The sequence below is a fragment of the Typopeltis vanoorti genome, chromosome 3 (genome assembly GCF_054136105.1).
Source record: "Typopeltis vanoorti isolate ZY-2024b chromosome 3, IOZ_Tvanoo_1.0, whole genome shotgun sequence".
Taxonomy (NCBI): domain Eukaryota; kingdom Metazoa; phylum Arthropoda; class Arachnida; order Uropygi; family Thelyphonidae; genus Typopeltis; species Typopeltis vanoorti.
Genome location: NC_143551.1, coordinates 104321430 through 104337221, shown reverse-complemented (window position 1 = coordinate 104337221; position 15792 = coordinate 104321430). Strand labels below are relative to the sequence as shown.

At 34.4% G+C, this 15792-nt stretch overlaps 1 protein-coding gene across 1 annotated transcript in view; it reads left to right on the top strand.

The window, feature by feature from the left end:
- LOC150108437 (uncharacterized) overlaps positions 1 to 15792 on the top strand; it is a 189245-nt gene that overhangs the window by 149911 nt on the left and 23542 nt on the right. The window contains exons 15-16 of the mRNA XM_090390779.1: positions 9971 to 10252; positions 15160 to 15435. Coding sequence (XP_090246905.1) covers positions 9971 to 10252; positions 15160 to 15435 — 558 coding nt within the window. The remainder of the gene's footprint in view (positions 1 to 9970; positions 10253 to 15159; positions 15436 to 15792) is intronic.

Here is a 15792-nt window from a genome sequence, read left to right as displayed (position 1 = left end):
ACCATTTTCTTGCTGTCTTCATTGTCCTCCTTGTGCTAACAGCACACTGCTGTTATCCTCACAACTCTTCCACTGCGACCCTGAGCTTCAGATCTCTGTTGACCAATCACCCTCAGGTCTGGAATCACATTCACTTCATGGATCAGTTCTACCAGTACCAGCAGTAAGAAACATTGCACTTCTGCACAACTTTACATTTAGCAACATATTAAAATAGAACTCCACTTATGTCTCCAAGCTAAAAATAGTTTAAGCATTCTTGAAAGAGGTCAACATCCAGTGGCGGTTACCCAATAGGTGCACTCCTAGAGCCTCGTCGTCTCGAGGGGCCTCAAAAATTACATAACAAAAAAGATAATATGCCTCTAAAAATTTAGTGAACTTTTATATTTATTTATTTATTTCACTCCAAGAGAATCTTTTATTATTAATGTACAAAATGTAATATGTGACGTAATTATTGCAGAAATCACAAATAGAAATATTATTTATAACAGTCTTTATTTATAATTAAATATTTTGTAATAATGATATTGCCCAAGAAGATGTAAAAACTTGCATTAAAGCATTATCAAATAGTTACAAAGACAATATTGACACTGAATATTTTGAAGATAAGGTTTTTCATTTTATAAAATTTATCAAAGAAGGTATATTGTGTCCTTTTCAAATGTCATCATCATCATCATCATCAAATTCCTGCCATGTACCCTCAAGGGGTGTACAGGATATGACAGTACTACATGAAAAAATTACATCATTACTAACATCCTATCTACAATTTTCCTCCAAATCAGTCTGTTACTTGTCAAGACTCCAACATTATCAGATCTTATATTTCTATCGTCTAAGGCACTTTGTACCGTATCAATCCACCTATATCTTGGTCTTCCTCTGGGTCGTTTTCCTGCCAACCTGGCAGAGAACACTTGTTTTGCTAATCTTTCCTCTCCCATTCTATTTAAGTGACCATACCATCTGAGATTAGCTCTGCTAACGCATTCCTGGATGCTGACAATGTCAAGTTCTTTCCTAATATCCTCATTTTTAATATGATATTGCCATTGTTGCCATCTGTTCACGCCTCTAATCTTTCTCAGAACTCTCATATCTGCGGTCTCTAGTCTTTGGTCAAGTGTTTTACTTCTGACCCAGCTCTCAGATCCATAAGTTAAAATTGGTTTGAACACAGTTTTGTATACAGCTAATTTAGTGTTCCGACTAATTTCTTTCTTATTCCATATGAATTTATTCAATTGACTTCCCACGATACCAGCTTTGCTGATTCTGTTGTCTATTTCTATATTTAGTTTACCATCTTCAGTAAAAATTGTGCCCAAGTAGCTAAAATGTTTTACTTGTTCCACAGGTTCTCCATTCACAACACAGTTGACATTTTCAATGATTCTGCCTATTTTCATTGTCTTTGTCTTTTTATTGCTAACCTTCATACCATATCTATTACAACAGCTATTCAATTTAGTCAGAGAATCTTGCAGACTTGTAGCGGATTTATTTAGAAGTATAACATCATCCGCATAAAGCAAAGAGCTGACATTAACATCTCCAATTTTGATATCAGGTTTAATACCACATTCCTTCATAATGTGATCCATATAGATAATGAATAACAGAGGGGATAATGTACATCCTTGTCTCACACCAGATTTAATATTAAACCATCTTCCTGTACTTCCTTCAATTCTAACTGCTGACTCACAACTCAAATACAGACTAAGTATTGCTTGATATAATGCCCCATTGACACCATATAACTGCAGCGTATTGAATAGCTTCTCTCTTGGCACCTTGTCATATGCCTTTTCCAAATCAACAAAACTTAAATACAGATCTTTGTTATATTCCCATGCTTTCTCGACTATTTGTCGTAAAGTGAAGATCTGATCCTGACAGCCTCTATTTGGCATGAATCCAGCTTGTTCTTCACCAAGCTTTTCTTCCACAATTATTCTCAACCGTTTCTCAAGTATACTTGCATAGATCTTGCCAGGAACACTCAGTAGGGAAATACCTCTGTAATTCTCACATTCAGTTTTATTTCCCTTTTTATATATGGGTACTATGAGAGCTCTACTCCAATCATCAGGAATTTGTCCCTCTGTCCAGGCTTTCTGAACTATGCAGTGCAGCCACTGTAAGACTCTTATACCACCATACTTCAGCATTTCTGGTCGAATATCATCTACTCCTGCTGCCTTTCCACATTTCAAGCCTTTGATGGCTTTTTCTACTTCAAGTATGGATATGTATTCCTGACTGCATGCCTGGTCAGTGTTTTTTATCACTGTGCTGTCATCACTGCTTGTTTCATTTAGCAGTTTTTCAAAGTAATTACTCCATACTTCAAGGATATCTTTTTCTCCTGTTTTCATTTCACCTTTATCATCTCTAATTCCTTTTACAGCACTCTTTCCTCCATTCCTAAGCTTCTTCAACAACCTCCAGAATATTTTGCCACCTTCTTGATATTTATTTTCTATATTCTTGCCAAAGTCCTCCCATGACTTTTGTTTAGCTAGTTTTACACACTGTTTAGCTTTCTTACATTTGTCTCTGTATTCTGTAAGAGTAAAAGCTGACTTATTTGCCAGGAACTTTTGATATGCTTTCTTCTTTTCCTTCACTGCCTCTTTAACTTCCTGTGTCCACCAGGGAGTTCTGATTTTTTTATCTTTGCACACAACCTCACCACATGCCTCTCTGGCAGAATCAATCAATGTTTCCTTCAGAGTTTGCCACTGAATCTCCAAGGTTTGATTCCTGTTCTCAAACTCTTTCATTTTCTTTTCAATAATATTTCTGTATTTTAGTCTACAGTTTACATCTGAGAGCTGCTCAACTTTTATTCGCTTTAAAACTTTCTTACATGTTATTCTTTTCAATATGAAATTCAATTTTATCCTGCTCAAGACTAAATAGTGATCACTTCCAATTTCAAATCCTCTGTACACTCTGGTGTCCTGCACCAGGGAGAAAACATCACTATCAACAATAACATAGTCAATGAGACTTTTCTTATTCCTAGCCTCTTCTCTCCATGTGAATTTGTGCACATTTTTATGTTGGAACATGGTGTTAGTAATAACCAGTCCATGTCCTGAGCAGAAATCCAACAGATATTTGCCATTATTATTAGCTTTGCTCTTTTCTCCAAATTTTCCCAAAATATTTTTGTATGTCTCACAATCATTTCCTACTCTACTATTTAGATCCCCAACAAGGACCAACTTTTCCTTTTTCATTGTGTCAGTTGCTTTTTCTAAAGCCTCAAAAAATTCCTCCACTTCTACCTTAGTAGAGCCTTCTGTGGGACCATAGGCACAAATAAGTCTCATTGTCCAGTTCCCCATTCGGATATTTGCCCACATTACTCTACTTGAGACTGACTGCCATTCAAGAAGATTAGCCTCGTATTTTGTGTTGAATACTATGGCTACTCCTTCTTTTCCTTGATTGTTATTGCCTGAATATAACATTTTGTATTTATTGCTCAGAAAGATCTCACCAGTTTTGGTCTTTTTTGTTTCAGTCACCCCTATTATGTCGATCTGGTACTTATCTAATTCCTCAGCTAACTCCATTTCTTTGCCATTCAGGCTTCTTACGTTGATAGTACCGATCTTTAACTCTGGTGATGTTGAGTTGGGGTTTGTTTTCAGATTTGTTCCAGTAGCTGACTTTTCGCTGTTCGCCCTGGTTCCCTGGCAAAAACAACGGGGGCCTTGTTTAACCGGGCGACGCCCCAGCCGGCATGAAATTTTGTCATGTTGTACCATCATTTTTTATTTTGGTTTAACCAATAAGAATACAATTTGGTCGGCTAAATCCCAAATTGCCAGCCCATCCTCGTTCGTTCAGTATCAAAGTAGATACCCAACAGGGTGCACCACGAGAAGGTGAGGATTGGACATTAGGTCAGAAGCCCTGGTCGGTTCTCCGCATTCCTTTAAAGGCTATGTGGAGGTCTCCTCTCAGTTATACAGCTTTGACCCTTAAGCACCCCCCTTTAATAGATGGTTTGCAAAGTACATTTACTAATGTAGAGACAATCTTAAAAATTTTTTTGACTTTACCAATAAGCAATGCTAGTGGTGAACATTCTTTTTTTAGTCTTAAAAAGAATAAAAAATTACTCAGAAATAGTTTAGGGCAGACTCATTTAAATGATTTATCTATAATGTTTATAGAAAATGATATAGTTAATATGTTAAATTATGATAACATTATCGATCAATTTGCAGATTTAAAAGTACGAAAGGTAATATTGTAAGTTGTAATACTAACTAGACAAATTAAATAAATAATTATAAATAAAGAAAAAACTTGTTATTATTTAAAGATTTTATTGTCTTTTTTAATATAAAAAAACACTTTTACATAAAGGGCCTTATAACAAAATTGCACCTAGGGCCTCTAAGGAACATAATCTGTTACTGTCAACATCTGCATCACATCTTATAATTCTCCTCAACTTAGCATAAGCAGCAAGCAGTTGAATATCCCCTGTTACAGTATATGAAATATCATGAACGAATAAGTTGAACAGTAGTGTTCCAAGAACATAATCCTTGGGCATGCTACTGGTTACCTTCCTTTTCTGAGACATTGTCCCTAAACATAACTTGTTGGTATATTTCAGACAACCAATGTGCTGTTTTTCTCCTTAAACAACAGCATGCCACATAGATATGTATCAAATATGCCCTGCAAGGTCCAAAAAATCACCATATATGAGTCATCCTTATTCTTTACATTTGTCATATGTTCATAAATATAAAGTAAGAACTCATTCTCCTTTTCAGATCCATTCGAACCATTAGTCCTAACTAATTTCTCTAATACTTTGAACAAGTGCAGATGTAGACTAGTCTGTAATTATAGACTACAAGAGTGATTGCAAAGGTTTTTATTTATAACTGAGATATCTGTAGATTTAGCCAGTTTGCAAGCATATACTTTATAAATCACATCATTTCTTGCTAAAATTCACATAATTTTGCATCACAACAGCACTAAATACGATGACCTCTGGTACTTCTTTTCATATAGTACTGTTTCCATTCTCCAGATCCAAATGCTTACTCTGATTGAGTTATAGAAATTATCCTTGTTGGAATACCTACATAGATGCCTATCAAGCATCCATGCCTTTGCTTTATGTGAAGTGCTGCCAAGGTAGTCAAGGGGAGGGGGGGGGGGGAAGTATATGTCAAAAACTCTACCTTCATTCTCAGTCTATACTAAAGCATTCCACAATTACAAAATAATCATTTAAAAAATCTAAATATGACTTTAAAAGGTAAAAAACAAGAAATATCCAACTCTTGTATAAATGACAGCCTTCTAATCCCTTGCAAAGGCAAATGACAAAAGACCAACTTCTGTCCATGTAGACATCCACTTATCTTTATGATGCAAGTGTAATGATATCTAAAGACAAGAGTTACCAGCATCATTCTTTCCTCCAGCTCCTGCATAGAGGACTAAAGAAAAACTAATCTCTATACCAGAAATATTGTGTTCCACTCCTTCTAGGCCTCATGAAAGGCAAGAAAATCTTAAATAACCTAAATATTCAAAAGTCTTCTGGTCCTTATGGTACCCCCCCCCCCCAATGCTTGGAAGTTGTATATCAACTCTTTTCATTATTATACTTAGTTGGCACCTACCATAGAAGCAAGCTCATTTGCCGGCCTGGTTGGCCGAGCAGTTAACTTATCCGCTCTCCAGCAAAAAGGCTGCTGGTTCGAATCCCGCTGTGGGCATGGATGTTTGTGATTGTCTGTGGAAGTACTAGAGGTGGTCACAGGTGATAGATGGCATTGATGTAGTTGGTGGAATGAGTGGTGGAGAGAGATGTAGAGTAGGTGTCCTCCTTTGATGAGTCCTTGGGCTCCCTGGAGGTGCCACATAATAATAATAATATTCAGTCTATTCAAAAAAAAAAAAAATAGAGAAGTATGCAATCAAAAGGATCAACCTATTGCTCTTACCTCATTACAAACTGCCACTATATAAATAATGGATATCATTAATATTTAATTTTTTCATCACTTAGAACCTCCAGTTAATCAATAACCACCAGTACAGAGTCTGTCACTCTATATTTCTAACCTGCATTATCCACATTAAACACATGCCAATGAAAGGTTTGCAGAAACCTGTACTATTTCACATGACATTTCCATGCCATTTGATATCTGGCATAGATGGTTACTCAGCAAACTGCCATCATATGTGAATTAACTTCCACCTTTTCTAATTGGGTGGAAGGTAATTCACAGTAGCCAGTTTACTCTCTAGTTACTGCATGTACTTATCATTATGGACCTCCAGAGATTCACTTAGAGAGAGGCTACACATCACCCACACCAACTATTATACATCTTCTTGAATTCATTGACACAGCTTGCACTTGCCACCTCTGGAGATAAGCCATTCTAGTCATGCTAAAGGTAGACGGATTTTCCCTCTTCAGATTTCTATATCAATGCAGGAATGTATCAGGACACTGTTCTGTTACATATGCTCTGTACATGAATTACTTTTCCTCACTGTCCTTAAACCCTATTCATTTTTTGCAGATGATAGTATACTACAGTGGTGTTCAACCTTTTTCACTACGCGAGCTACTTTTCTATAAAAAGTTATTCGGCGATCTACTCTCTTATATATAAGTTATTCGGCGATCTACTCTCTTATATATAAGTTATTCGGCGATCTACTCTCTTATATAGATCACGTTCCCCCCAACCTGATATCTGATTATGCACAAATAAACAACTAAAAATAAACAACTAAAAAAAATACACAACTAAAAATTTTATTTGTGTATTTAAAAATTTATTTATCACTTTTAATTATTTTAATACAACAAAAAAACAACAACAAATATATTGGAGTAAAATATTTATTTCTCTATTTTGGAAAACCAAAGTTAGAAAAAACAACAGATTGATTACAAACTCACAAGTTACAAGAAATGCTGGTTGATTAAAAAAAAGAAAGTTAATGTGAAATTTGGCATTGTTTGGACCTCGCAATATTTTCATAGTCAAGTTGATATGAAGAAGTGGCCAATTTCAGACAATCATCCAAATGATAATTTGTAATTTGGTTTCTTAATTGATTTTTTATGATGTCATATTTGAAAAAGCGGATTCTGACAAGTATGTCGATCCGAAACACGACAGAAATTTTTGCGCAATATCAGTTAATGTTGGGAATTTTTCATGTGCATACTTCCAAATGACTTCATTGTTTATTGATTTTAAATGTAAACTATTCTGAATGTTTATTATCTCAAGTTCTACTTCAGCTTGGTTTATATCAAACAGCCCGCTAATTTTATTTAAAATTTCTGTGATGTTCAAGTTTTCTTGAAATGGATTATTGATAAAAGATACAATCATTTCAGTTTTATTAAAATCTTTAAATCTTGAATTTATTTTTTCCTCAACTAATTCTATTTCACGAATAAATTCTTTTAAATCATAGCGAAGCCTTTCTTGATTTTGTTCAAAAAATAGATGTCTAAATTTGCGGTCATTTATATTTTTCTTTAATAAAAGTAAGTATTGTTGGAAAGTTTTTATTGAACTTAACATGTCAATTAAATTTTTATTTCTACCTTGTAACTCTAAATTTAAATTGCTTCATTTCGTACAGAAATCTACTAAAAATGATAAGTGTAACAACCATCTTTTATCACTCAATTGTGGATAAATATCTCCTTTTTCATCAAGAAAATTTTTTATATTGTTAATTAATACAAGAAATCTTTCTAAAAATTGACTTCTGCTGAGCCAGCGAACATTATTGTACAACAGAAGTTCCCTATCATCATCTGCCTGTAATTTAAATAACCACCGTTGCAGGGCTTTTCCTCGAACAGAATTTACAATTTTAAATGTAATATCCAAAACATCTTTTGTGTTTAATCTTTTACTACACAGTACTTGTTGGTTAAAAAATCTGGATATTTGTCATTGTTTTTACATAATGAAATGAAGCCTGATTTATTACTTATCATTGCAGGAGCACCATCAGTAGTAATAGACACAAGTTTAAAAAGCAAAAGTTTGTGTTGTTTCACAAATTCATCAAATGCCGAAAAAATGTCTTCTCCCCTAGTCCTTCCCAATAATGGTATAATTTCAAAAGTTCTTCTTTACTTGAATAATCTTGAAATATCATGCGCATAAATACCATTAAATGAGCAATATCAGTGAAGTCATCTGATTCATCAAATTGTAATGAAAACACAACACACTGGTGAATGGCTGACATTAACCTGGCCTGGAAACTTTTCTCCAGCAATTGGAACTCTTCTTTTTCAGCAATTTGAAACCTTGTCTGCGGCCTTTAAGTAGTCTCTCTCTAGCGACGTCTCGAACTGAGAAGCTCCTTTCTGGAAGCAGGAAACTCTTCTCTCAAGCAACGTGGATCTGGGCAGTCTCTCTAAGGCCATCCACCTACACTATTTTTCTTCACTCTAGTTACTGAACTCTTTGTTACACCTTTATCTTCTCTTCACTCTGACCACTCTTCGATTCTCTGTTCCTTACTCTCATCCTCTCCTTCACTCTTTTTTTTCTCTCTGTCATAATTTCTCTGTCATTCTTGCATCCATCTCTCTAAACCTTGCTGCCCCAAATTCATTATCCAGAGCCATCTCTCTCTCTCTCTCTCTCTCTCTCTCTCACCACCACCAACAAGAACAGACTGCAGCAATCACTCAAAATTTCCCAAACCCTTATCCAGATTTGTCTATCTTTCTTCCAGATCTACAAAACTTAAATAGTAATTCTTAGTGTATCCCAATGACAAGGATCTATATTTAGTTTTGCAAATCCAGAAAAGGTTGTTCAAATGTTTGATTCTTCACTTTCCATATAATTATTTTTCTACTAATAAATTTTTTAAAAATAAATTTACCCTATTTTAGGGTATGTTTTTTATGTGACTCCACCCCACAAAAGGTTATACCTGTATGGTATGTTCGTGCCATGGTTGAACTAAGGATTTCTTTTCCCTATTTTTATTACTTTAATTTAATTTAATTTAATTTATTTATTTATTTGGACTTTTCATTTATTTTTTATTTATGGACCTGAGAGTTAAGTTAAAAGTAAAAAAAGTTCACTAGACCAGATATGAGATTTCTGAATAAAATAAGATAGAGTTAACAGATGGCATCAGTGGCTGAATCATATTAAAAATGAAAATATTAGAAAGGAACTGGATATTGTTTTGTTAGTATTTAAGAACAGAGATGTGTAGAGCTAATCTAAGATAGTATGATCACATAAACAGAATGGGGGAAAGAAGGAAAGAGAGCAGAACAATGTTTGATAGCAAGAAAGACCAACTGAAGATTATGATTTAGATGGATCGATTGATGTTTTTACATAATGCCTTAGAACAATAAAATGTAAGATCTGAGAACAGTGAACATCGGACAAATAACAGATCTTGGAAAAAATTTGGTAGGAAGCTGTCAAATTTTTTTCTGAAGGATTTGATGGAAAGCTTACGTTGGGCCCCCATGCCAGTAGGCCAAAGGTTATTTTAATTAATAATAGGCTGAAAGATGAAATATGACTCATAAGATAAGTCACTGGAGATGCTCCTGTAATAATAATAATAATATCCTGTATACATATCTCTTGAGGTATGTATTATTCATCAGGAATGATGAAGAATCCATGAAAAAAGCTATTGATAGCCATTAAGAATATCATCTGAATAGTTTCTTTAATAGCTAATCCCATCTGTTTTCATTAGCTGTATTAGTGTTTAATATGAAAAGAATTTAATATAAAAAGAATGATAATTTACTTTAGATTTTATTAACATATATAAGTATGCAGTATAATTACATGCTTATAACTATGCTCAGATATTGTATCTTTTTATAATTTATTGACATTAATTTATATTTTCTTAGTTTTCCCAGTATTCACAAAAACCCCAACTGATATTACTGTTAAAGCTGGCAGCACAGCCAGGCTAGAATGTGCTGCAAAAGGTCAACCTGCTCCAGAAGTTGCTTGGCAAAAAGATGGTGGTGATGATTTTCCAGCTGCTCGTGAAAGAAGAATGCATGTAATGCCTAGTGACGATGTGTTTTTTATAGTCAGCGTAAAAGTTAGTGACATGGGAACATACAGTTGCACAGCTCAAAATGCAGCTGGAGTTGTCATTGCAAATGCTACACTAACAGTTCTTGGTAAGTTTTTTTTTTTTTTTTTTTTTTTTTTTGTCTGGTTATCAGTATATGTATCTGTATATATCATTATAGGCTATAGTAATGCATAAGAAAATTTTAGTTATAAAAATATAGCTTGCTACCTTAATCGGATGTATTGTTATTACCACAACAGAACTGTGAAGTCTTAAAATGTCATTGCAATTTTGTTAAGATTTCATAGTAATCTTACATTTTAGGCATCACACAGTCTCCTTTAATACTCCTTAAACTTGTTCACTTTTGTACTCTTTCTCCCTCCCCTCCCTCTCTTTCTCTCTCTCACCCAACTACTGAATTATGTAGTCCTAGTCAGAAGCCAAGCATATTTCAGGTTTCTGATGACTTTTTCTACCACAATGTTTGATATGCACACCTGATTTCTCTTGAATATTTTTGCCACTGTTCTATCACTTCTTGTTTCATTTAACAACCTTTCAAGGTGATGACTCCAGATCAGTACTGCCCTTAGGCCCTGGCAACAGGGGCTTTAGCCCTGGACCAGTGGCGGCTGGTGAAATTTTAAGTGGGGGTGCTGCCTATACAAAATAAAAATATATATATTATTTTTTTCCTAATTAGTAACCAATTTATTAATATTTTTATATATAATTATTTATTTAATTATATATTTATTATATTAATAAATATAATTATTTAATTACATTTATTAATAGTAAATAAATAAATTTGTAGATTTATTTATTAATTAATTTATTTATCATGAAGACATAGAATGAGAAGTTAGTTCGTTGAGTTTGAAGCTGAACTGTATATGGGTGTTGACCAGCAGCCATTCACATTCATTATATGATTAGAGGAAAGTGTCCAACTGGAAGTAAAGAAATTAATTTCTGTAGTTTTTGAGGAATAACTACCTCAATTTATTAATAAATAAATCTACAGATTTATTTATTAATAAATTGGTTACTTATTAGGAAAAAAATAATTATTATTTTTTTTTAATTTTGTATAGGCAGCACCTCCACTTAAAATTTCACCAGCCACCACTGCCCTGGACCCCGCACTTTAGAGGGAAAACAGTATGGCAATGACTGTCCAAAAAGCAGAGGTGTCGTGAATGAAGGCATAGAATGAGAGGTTTGATTGTCGAGTTTGGAGCAAAACTGTATATGGGTGGTTGACCAGCAGCCATTTACATTCATATATGATTAGAGGAAAGTATCCAACTGGAAGTAAAGAAATGAATTTCTGTAGTTTTTGAGGGATAACTATCTCAGACAGTATATATCACAGTTCACAAGGATTGAAGTTTTTGAATTTGATCATCTCATCAGAGGATGTCATAATAAATGATGTGTCAAATCTCCCTTTACTTCATGAGATTGACCATGAAGTGATTACCTGGGTGGTTTCCAGCCATGTGAGGAAAGGGTATATGTGGACCTACAAGGCTGGTGATTATGAGAAGCTCAGGAGACAGCTTGCAGCTGTAGCATGGAATAAGGTGTTGGGTAGAAAGGTCACTACTGCTTGAGTGATATTCAAGAACTTTTTGATTATTTTATCATTCTGAAGGTATATTTGTGAAAGTAGGAGGATAAGACTTTTATGGATTATGTTAAGTCACTGCTCATTCTAAAACTGAGAGAAAAATCATGAATTTCTGTTAACATATGCTAAACATTTAATTTAATAGTTTGTTAACTTGATTTATAATTTTTAAATATTTAGACATATAGTGTATGGACCTCCATTTGTACTCTTGTTCTGGGCTCCACAACTGTTAGGGGTAGGCCAACTCCAGATATTCAGAATTATTTTTATCCTTGATTTTTGCCACCTTTTTTATCTGTAATTTTTTTTACAGCACTTTTTCCCATTTCTAAGCTTTTGGAACATTTTTGTTTTGCCAACCTCCTGATATTTATCTTCTATATTCTTACAGACTTTAGCTACTTTTACAAATAGCTTAGTTTTCTTACATTTTTCCTTGTGTTCTTTCAGATGACATGCTGAATTGTTTGCTAGCAACCTTCTTTTTTTCCAGTACTGTTTCTTAAACTTCTTGAGTCCACCATAGAGTTTTGATTTTTCTATCTTGCATACAAGTTTACCTGTTGAAAGTTTATTTTTCACTTGGTTAGAATATAATAAATTTAGTTTAATCCTTTTATCCAAGTGTGAGCAAACAAAGTTTGCGCCTGAAGTATCTTCAGGACTGGGGTAAGGTGGTACAACACTAGGGTGACTCCTTGCAAAGGTGGAGCAAGATACCAACACTCCTATCTCAGTATCTCCCATAATGCAAAACACATCTCCTTGCGGATATGTCTAATGTTAGGCATTAAGGGAAGTGCCACTACCCAGACTAGTTTCGACCTTTATTGAGGTCTCTTCAGTGGGAGCCAGGCCTAAGTGGAGATACCAATCAGAAGCATTAGCAAGGTCATCTCTATCTATAGGAGTTGACAATTGGTGTGCCACCTTTTTAATAAATTACTCTGGATTTAGAGGAAGATGTTGAAGTTTATTTTTCACTTGGTTAGAATATAATAAATTTAGTTTAATCCTTTCATCCAAGTGTGAGCAAACAAAGTTTACACCTGAAGTATCTTCAGGAAGTATCTGAGGTAAGGTGGTACAACACCAGGGCGACTCCTTGCAAAGGTAGAGCAAGCTACCAACACTCCTATCTCATTATCTCCCATAATGCAAAACACATCTCCTTGCAGATAGACTGAACAGACCTCAATAAAGGTCAAAACTGGTCTGGGTAGCCAGGTGAAAAATAAACTTTCAACATCTTCCTCTAAATCCAGAGTAATTTATTAAAAAGGTGGCACACCAATTGGCAACTCCTATAAGTAGAGATGACCTTGCTAATGCTTCTGACTGGTATCTCCACTTGGGCCTGGCTCCCACTGAAGAGACCTCAATAAAGGTCGAAGCTAGTCTGGGTAGTGGCCCTTCCCTTAATGCATAACATTAGACATATCTGCAAGGAGATGTGTTTTGCATTATGGAAGATACTGAGATAGGAGTGTTGGTAGCTTGCTCCACCTTTGCAAGGAGTCACCCTGGTGTTGTACCACCTTACCCCAGTCCTGAAGATACTTCAGGCGCAAACTTTGTTTGCACACACTTGGATAAAGGATTAAACTAAATTTATTATTATTATTATTATTATACAAGTTTACCACGTGTTCCTGACTGAATTGTCAGTGTTCTCTTCAGAATCTGTTTGAATAATATTTGAGTCTGCAAGTTCACCTCTGAAAGCTGCCCATCTTTTAGTCATTTTAAAACTTTTGTACATATTTTTGTTTTTTATATGTATTTTATTATTATTATTATTATTATTATTACATAGCACCTCCACGGAGTCCAAGGACTCATCGAGGGAGGGCACCTACTCCACAACTGTCCATCTCCACCACTCAACTACGTTCATCATCTACACTAATGTCATCTACCTCCAACCACCATCACTAGTATTCTTCATAGACAATCACAAACATTCATACCCACTGTGGGATTCAGACCTGCAGCTTTTTGGCTGGAGAGCGGATATGCTAACCACTCAGCCAACCAGGCCAGCCGAGTATAAAAATAAAAATAGTTTTAGTCTTCTCAAAACAAAATGATAGTCACTTCCTATTTCAAATCTTCTGTGTACTCTTGTATCCTGAGCTAGTGTGTGAAAGATATCACTGTCAACAGTAACATTGTCATTGAGACTTTTTCTTATCTGTCTTCTCTCCATGTGTATTTGTATTCATCTTTATATTGGAACAGTATGTTAATGACTAGTAGGCCATATCCTGAACAAAAATCTAGCAGCTGCATACTATTATTATTAGCATTGTTTTTTTCTCCCTGTTTTCCTGAAACATTTTGATGTATGTGGTATTCAGTTCCTATTCTGTTATTTAGATTTCCAACCAAAACCAGCCTTTTCATTACCTCAATTGCCTTGAAAAATTCCTTCAACTTTTCTAGTAGAACCTTCTATGGAATCACATGCAGAATTCCCCATTTTGATATTTTCTCACATTACTATACCTGATGCCTGACATTATCTTCATGTTTACTGTTGAATACTATGGCTGCTCCATCCTTACCCTTATCATTACCTGAATATAACATCTTGTAGTTACTATTTCAAAAAATCTCACCTGTTGTCTTTTTTTTTTTTTTTTGGTTACATCAACTTAGCTTGATATTTCTGTAATTCTTTTGCCAGTTCTACTTCTTTTCTGTTAATACTTCTTACTTGAATGATCATGGCTGTCTTGAATCATATTAATGTTGAGTTTCTTCCAGTAGCTGACATTTCACTGTTTTTCCTGGTTTCCTGATGAAATCAGCGTGAGCCTTTTAAACCAGCTGACATAACATATCATCACTATTGTACCATAATGGTGATTCCATTGAAGTTTTAAAAATGAACTTCAACCAATAATTTAGCCTCTATATATCATTATTTCTTTCCCATGTCCAGTCTGTATTGCCATTGTTTAAATCTCCCATAATAATCAGCTCCTTTGCATTTACATACCTAATTTGCTACTCTAATTTCCCACTCATCACCTTCTGTTTCCCTGACCTACCACAACATCCCAGTAAAAATATCTTATTCTGCTTACCTCTATCTCGGACCATACAAAGTTATCATTTTCTTCCTGGTTCTAAATGCTGTGAGGATATGATTTTTTGCTGTCATAAAAGTAGCATTCTCTATGAATACTACTTTTATGATAGCAAAAGTAGCATTCTCTCTGAATGGAAAGTAATAGCAAACTTTTAGGGTTATTGCTTGATAAAGCATTAAGCCATTTATATTATACTGTTTTATATATATGTGAATATTTAAAAAATTTTTTTGGATGAAAACATTAAATTGATACCTTTTTATTCTTTTATAGAAACACCAGCTTTTGTTAGGCCAATGAAAAACAAAGAAACACGATCTGGGGAAACTGCTGTTTTGGAATGTATGGCTTCTGGTAGCCCAAAACCCAAATTAACATGGACTAAAGATGGCGGCACCCTTATTGCCACAGAACGCCATTTTTTTACTGCTGACAACCAGTTATTAATTATAGTTCAAACACAAACCATAGATAATGGAGAATACAGCTGTGAAATGTCTAACACATTAGGAACAGAACGAGATTCTTCTTATTTAACTGTGCTGCCAGGTAAGTTAATCCTACAAAAGATAGCCTCAACACTTGGTAACTTTCACCACTGTTTTTAAATAAAAGTACATCATATTAAAACTAAATACATATAATTTTAAATATTAAAACTAAATACATATACATATACACCTGATAAACTTATTTTTAATGATGTTGCCAGCTATGAAAAGTTTCTGTATTTATAGCATTTTAGTGTCATGAATGGCTAAGGATTAGATAAGCAGTTTTCTCTAGACAGTTTTCTGGAGAAAGTTTTAGAAAGTTTTCCTTTTTTTTTATGTTCTAAAAAGAATTAAAGTCAAGCAGCTCATACAGGCGAAGGATAGATTAAACTATACAAATATTGTTTGAGAA